The 7,026-nt window shown below is 39.4% G+C and overlaps 1 protein-coding gene across 2 annotated transcripts in view; it reads left to right on the forward strand.

The window, feature by feature from the left end:
• Positions 1–3,177, forward strand: part of NDUFAF7 (NADH:ubiquinone oxidoreductase complex assembly factor 7) — a 114,999-nt gene extending 111,822 nt beyond the window's left edge. For both annotated transcript variants that reach the window (XM_083176433.1, XM_083176432.1), the window contains one exon: positions 2,840–3,177. In XM_083176433.1, the coding sequence (XP_083032559.1) occupies positions 2,840–3,025 (186 nt within the window). In that variant the 3' untranslated portion in view covers positions 3,026–3,177. The remainder of the gene's footprint in view (positions 1–2,839) is intronic.
• Positions 3,178–7,026: the final 3,849 nt, after the last annotated feature.

Consider the following 7,026-nt stretch of genomic DNA (forward strand, 5'->3'; position numbering starts at 1 on the left):
TCAGCTCCTAGTGAATATGAAAGTTCATGTGCCTTTTTAAATGAAGTTTAAAGTTATGTTCAATGTATAATTACCAGTCCCGCTTAGGCTGAGTGACGTCTCAAAGGGAAGATGTTACTGACGGGGGATTTCTTCGTCCGCTACCACCGGCGGGGCTCTGTTGTACTGAGAGCCTCCGTCGGGAGCAGACAGTCCGTCTCCCGCTGCCCTCTGGATGTTATACGATGGAAGAGACGTCTCACTCACCGGCCTGATGTTACAAGACGCTGTAGAGTTCGCCGCAGGTCACTCACAGCGGGCGGCCAATTTGGCAGAGCAAAGCTGGAAACAAATGACAAGCTTGACACGTTTCTCCGTCCTACACAAACGACTGTTTCCTCAGAAGCTCAGGAGTCATACTGTTGTCCCTGTTTAAAAAGGCAGTTTGGCCAATCACCTTTCCAGGTAAATTGTATTGCACCTGTTTTCCAATTAGAGCTCATTGTCCAAAGGTGCATTAGTGACAGGTGTTTGTATTCCGTATAGTTTAATCTCTTAAATCTTGTTATGATTAGACTACAATATTAATGCTGTTGATATCATCAATTCACATAACACTTTCCATTTAAAATAAACATATATTTATTACAAATAAATCAATTCTACTTGTGGCATCGTTCTTAAGAAGAACCGATGGCTCAGAGGTACAGAAAAGGATTAGCATCCAGACAGGTCAAACTGTCACAGGTTCAAGACATCCAAAGATCAACTTAATTATTTTTATTTATTTAAAGGTTTCAAAACTAAGTTCAAATATATCTAAATTCCAAAACTAACAACCAGAAGAGTCAATAGCTCAGAGGTAAGGCAGAGGGCTATCACATAAGGGCGAGACAGCACTCACAGGTTCAAATCCCAGGGTATGTCTATTTTTTATTGTGTAGGACGGAGAAACGCGTCAAGCTTGTTATTTGTTTCCAGCTTTGCTCTGCCAAAAAAAACCCTCAGACTCAGCTCCAGCCCTGTACCCTCAAACCATTTTCCAGGATTACTGCACGATTGGCCGCCCGCTGTGAGTGACCTGCGGCGAACTCTACAGCGTCTTGTAACATCAGGCCAGTGAGTGAGACGTCTCTTCCCTCGTATAACATCCAAAGGGCAATGGGAGACATACTGCCTGCTCCGGACGGAGGCTCTCAGTACAACAGAGCCCTGCCGGTGGTAGTGGACGAAGAAATCCTCCGTCAGTAACATCTTCCTTTTGAGACGTAAATTAGCCTAAGCGGGACTGGTAATTATACATTGAACGGAACTTTAAACTTCATTTAAAAAGGCACATGAACTTTCATATTCACTAGGAGCTGAACTGTACAAGTCTAATTCATAGACATATATACAGAGCAAATTTATCTTAGGCGATGGGACTATATTAATAAACCAAATGAAAAAGTTCGAAATATTGATTGAAACCCCATCCTTAATACTGGATATTGATCATTGTCTTTTAATATTTGTATTATATATGTATGGTTATGTGTATAATTAATTGATTTTCTCTTTTTTATGCATACATTAAATTTGATAGATCAACACAGTGCACTCTTTTTCTCTTTTTGTTCACACAGTAACCTGTGGCACTTAATAACCTAATGCTCAGAAGTAGGGTAACCTCAACATTTTTTTATTGCTTAGAAACTGAAATATTGATTATGCTGCTGCTTTTGGGCATTTATTTGTTTTGAGTGCTGCGACTTTAGTTGTATTCGCCTTTTGCTACTGTGAGGGCATCAGCCAGGGTTACAGACTTTCATTTGGAGAGCCAGACTAAACTTAGCGTTTACACAAACACAATATTGTCCCAACAGGTTTTGTTTTGAGGATTTCTGTTTAAACAGGTAGGATAATTAATTTTTCAGGATTAAAGAAATCCACAAAAAAACATTAGCTGTAGGTGGTACTTGAGGACTGGAGTTGAGAACCCTGCTTTAGTTGTCTCCTTTTTGAGATTTAGGGCCAGATGTACTAAGCTTAAAAAGTGATAAAATGGAGAGTGATAAACCACCAATCAGCTCCTACCTGCCATGTCACAGGCTGTGTTTGAAAAATGACAGACAGGAGCTGATTGGTTGGTGGCTTATCACTTTCCATTTTATCACTTTTCAGGGATTAGTACATCTCACCCATAAGGAGATATCTTGTTAGCAGTGGTACTTTACTGCTGCTAATAGGTTTCCCAAGGACTATCCTATTAGCCCTGATACTGGCACATATCGGGGTATGCAGCATAGTCCTAGATAACCGGCCACATGGGATCGGTAACTGTTCCTGCATCCCATGTGTTCCCATTTTTGGCCAACACCGAGATTATAACCATCTGTTGTAAATTTCGACGATATGCTGTTTTTATTGTCTGAAAGTGCATTGGGGCTAACTGGATAACACCTTAGTGGTTAGTACATTCCTAATGTCTTCTATCTCGCTCTTTATAGCAGAAGCTATCATGCTCCAAAATATATTGATGCTTTTCATATTAAATTAACTCTTTTTTTGTAGACAAGCTATTGGAGTCCTAAACTGTGTACACACGGTGCAATATCGCTGTAAATATGGTCGCTGAGCAACCATAATGCCAGTGATTTCTTTGTGCTGCAGCGAAAAAATCGCCACGTGCACGCTCCCGTGTTCAGCCCCCTAATGGTCGGCCTGCGATCAGCTGTTTCCCTCTGCGGCTCCCCTGGCAGAGTCTCTGGTCGCTGATGAAAACTGGACACGGTGCAATATATTGCTCAGTGTGTACACAGCTGTACCATTTTGCATTTTTTGTTATATTTATGTTATACACTTCTGTTATATTTTACAGGTACTTCTGGAAAGAAATAGAGATGCATCTATTCAACAACAGTTATTACAGAGCTACAAATTTCTTATGGATCCAGATAAAATGGGAGAACGGTTTAAATTTTTTTCAATATTTCCAGATGGGAGACTGAAAAGCAGTGATAATAAAAGTCCTATAGCCGGATTTACCCCATTACAAATAAGCTGATGTTAATGTGCTTAAGAGAAAATTGTTCCATGTGCACTCAGTTATGACAAATGGTAATCTACACTTTGCAAAGTATAACTGGTTGAAAATGTGTGTTTCAATCTATATGTAGTATGATTATTTCTATTAAAAAGTTAGGTTTGTTAGCATTATACTTTTTGTACAATAATTTTTTTTTTACATTTATTTGCAGGAGTTGGTGTGTGGCACTATGGCATTATGTGTTATAAGCCTCACACCCTCCCCAAAGGACATGCCTCATAAGCAACACCAGCAAAAATTTAATTTATTCAGCCCAAACACAATATATATATATATATATTTTTTTTTTTTCATAATTTTTTTTTTTATTAAGTCAGGTAGATAAATGAGCAGCATACAACAGGTACTTATATAGTCAATGAACAGTTATAACTTCATCCTGTTAGTTCAAGTGAAGATGCTACCGACTTAGAAACATAGAATTTGACGGCAGATAAGAACCTTTTGGCCCATCTAGTCTGCCCCTTTTTTTACCCTTCAGGTAATCTCAAGCCTTTTTAATCCTTATTTCTTTTAAGGATATTCATATGCCTATCCCAAGAATGTTTAAATTGTTCTACTGTCTTAGACTCTACCACCTCTGATGGGAGGCTATTCCACTTATCCACTACCCTTTCTGTGAAGTAATTCTTTCTAACATTTCCCCTGAACCTACCTCCCTCCAGTTTCAGTGCATGTCCTCGTGTTCTAGAACTTATTTTCCTTTGAAGAAAGTTTCCGTCCTGTACTATGTTAAAACCCTTGATATATTTGAAGATTTCTATCATGTCCCCCCTTTCCCTTCTCTGCTCCAAACTATACATGTTAAGATATTTTAGTCTATCCAAGTAAGTTTTGTGATGTAGGCCATGCACCATTTTAGTTACCCTTCTTTGTACACTCTCCAATGTATTTATATCCTTCTGAAGATATGGTCTCCAGAACTGGACACAGTATTCCAGATGAGGCCGTACCAATGACCTATAAAGTGGCATTGTTACGTCTTTTTTTTCTGCTACTGATTCCTCTCCCTATGCAACCAAGCATCTGACTAGCCTTCCTCATTGCTTTGCTACATTGCTTTCCAGCCTTTAAGTCACTTGAAATAGTGACTCCTAGATCTCTTTCCTCCTCAGTAGTTTCCATTATAGTACCCTTGATACTTTATTGAGCCTTTGGGATTTTGAGTCCCAAGTCCATAATTTTGCATTTTTTAGCATTAAACTGTAGTTGCCATGCTCTTGACCAATTCTCAAGTTTACTTAGATCATCAGTCATTTGATTTACCCCTCCTGGTGTGTCTACTCTGTTGCATATCTTTGTGTCATCTGCAAAAAGGCATACTTTCCCTTCAATACCATTTGCAATGTCACTAACAAAGATATTAAAGAGCACTGGTCCAAGTACAGATCCCTGGGGTACTCCACTGGTGACATTTCCCTCCATAGAATGCACTCCATTTACTACAACAGTCTGTTTCCTAACCAGGTTCTTATCCATGTAATTGTTTTATAATCCAATCCCACACTTTCAAGTTTATTTAGCAGCCTGCGATGTGGGACAGTGTCAAATGCCTTACTAAAGTCTAGGTATGCCACATCTACAGCCCCCCTTCATCTAGAATTTTGGTCACTGAGTCAAAAAAGTCAATGAGACTTGTTTGGCATGATCTCCCTGCAGTAAAACCATGCTGTTTTGGATCCTGTAAGTTGTTTAATTTAAGATATTCCACTATTCTTTCTTTTAATAGTGTTTCCATTCATTTCCCTTCTGCTGATGTAAGGCTCACTGGTCTGTAGTTACTTGCTTCTTCTTTGCTTCCGCTTTTGTGCAGTGGAATTACATTTGCTCTTCTCGAGTCCTCTGGAACTGCACCTGTATCTAGTGACTGGTTGAATAAATCTGTTAATGGCGCTACCAACACATCTTTTAGTTCTTTTAGTATCCTTGGATGCACTCCGTCTGGCCCCATTGATTTATCCACTTTCAGTCTTGAAAGTTCTGTTAGGACTTTCTCCCTAGTAAATGTACTTCCATCTACCTTATTTTTATGAATGTCCTTGCAACTTAACTGTGGTCCCTTTCTTCTTCTATAGTGAATACGGAGCAAAAGTAATGATTTAGATGATCTGCAATTGCCTTGTCTCCCTCCACCAAATTCTCAGTGTCTGTCCGCAGTCTTATTATTCCTCCATTTGATTTTCTCCTTTCACATATATACTTAAAAAAAGTTTTGTTTCCTTTATCTACCGACTGAGCCATTTTCTCCTCAGCTTGTGCCTTGGCACGCCTGATCACTTTCTTAGCCTCTTTGCGTCTGGCAAGATACACTTCTTTGTCATTATTATTTTGAGTCTGCTTGTATGCCCTAAAGGCCATCTTTTTTGCTTTTACACTAGTTGATACCTCTTTAGTAAACCACACTGGCTTCCTTTTCCTGGTACTTTTCTTAACCCTTTTGATACAAAGGTCCGTTGCCTTTAGTATTGCACTTTTAAATTTTTTTCACCTCTCCTGCACTCCTTTCAAGTTCCTCCAATCTGCTAATGAGTTGCTTAAACATCTCCCCATTTTTGCAAAGTCAACCTTCCTAAAATCCAACACCTTGGTTTTTGTGTGATTGGAGTTGGACCCTGCCTTGATACTAAACACCATACTGCTTGATGATCACTGGATCCCAGGTTCTCGCCCACATATATGTCTGATATCCTGTCACCATTTGTGAGTATTACATCTAATATTGAGTCTTTGCGAGTAGGCTCCCTCATCAATTGCTTGAGAGATGCACCCTGTAGGGAATTTAGAAATTTGCCACTTGTAGATGATCTTGCAAAAGACTCCTCTCAATTCACATCAGGTAGATTAAAGTCTCCCATGATTGTGACTTCTCCCTTTAAAGCCATTTTAGTGACATCAAGCAATAGGCTCCTGTCCAAATCCTGCCCCTGGCCTAGTGGCCTAAAGATTACCCCAGTACGAATAATGTCCTTCTCCCCCATTTCTATGGTCACCCAAAGGGCCTCAGTTTTTTCTTCAATGTTTTGTATTAAAGTAGCATTTATGCTTTTCTTTACATACATTGCTACCCCTCCTCCGATTCTTCCCATTCTGTCCTTCCTAAATAAATTGTAACCTGGTATAGCTATGTCCCAGCCATGGTTCTTATTGCACCATGTCTCTGTGATAGCCACAATGTCTCTAGGTCATCCCTTGTCATTATTGCAATTAGATCAGGAATTTTGTCTCCTAGGCTTCTAGCGTTTGCACACATAGTTTTAAAAATTTTGCCTGTGCATCTGTTACTCCTAGCCATGTTCAGACAGTACAAAATCGAAGTCTAAAGTTGAAATTACCTGTTTGATGATGATGTTCAATGTCTGTGTTTCTTTTTAACTGTTCAGAAAAGCTGCAGGTCACTAATTCTAAGAATATAGTGAGTCTGTTCAGGAAAGGCTACACCTGAACACTACTGGCCAGATGGTCAAAGGAGATAATTTGCACTGTGTTTGAGTAGACATCAGGCAGAATCCAACACTAAACTATGGTTTCACTGAACAACTTTCCCAAACAAGTAATAACAATTACAATCAATTCATTACATCAGAACTTTTGAAATCATACAAGAGTTTGCATAACACAGAAATGAAGAGAGCATATTGGAGATGAATTACATACTCTTGAGGTATCAATGCAGTCCATGTGTATTTTTGTTGATTTGTAGTAGTTTGCCTTCAGTTTTCCTTCGGTGTAACGCAGGTATAACGCTCGTAGTTCTGACTCCGTTTTCCCACTTTAAAACAGCCCACTACAATACAGGGCCACAGCTAAACTATGGCCACAGCATATCTGGCCACAGCCATATGCAATGACAACTAAAATACTCTTAACAATGCCTTGTTCCCAATTTCCAATAATTGGACTCTACACCCTCAGTCCCCACCCCCTGCTATACAGAGCAATAAAAGTGGCTTACAAAAACA

Source organism: Crinia signifera, chromosome 3 (assembly GCF_055691185.1).
Source record: "Crinia signifera chromosome 3, ASM5569118v1, whole genome shotgun sequence".
Classification (NCBI taxonomy): Eukaryota; Metazoa; Chordata; class Amphibia; order Anura; family Myobatrachidae; genus Crinia; species Crinia signifera.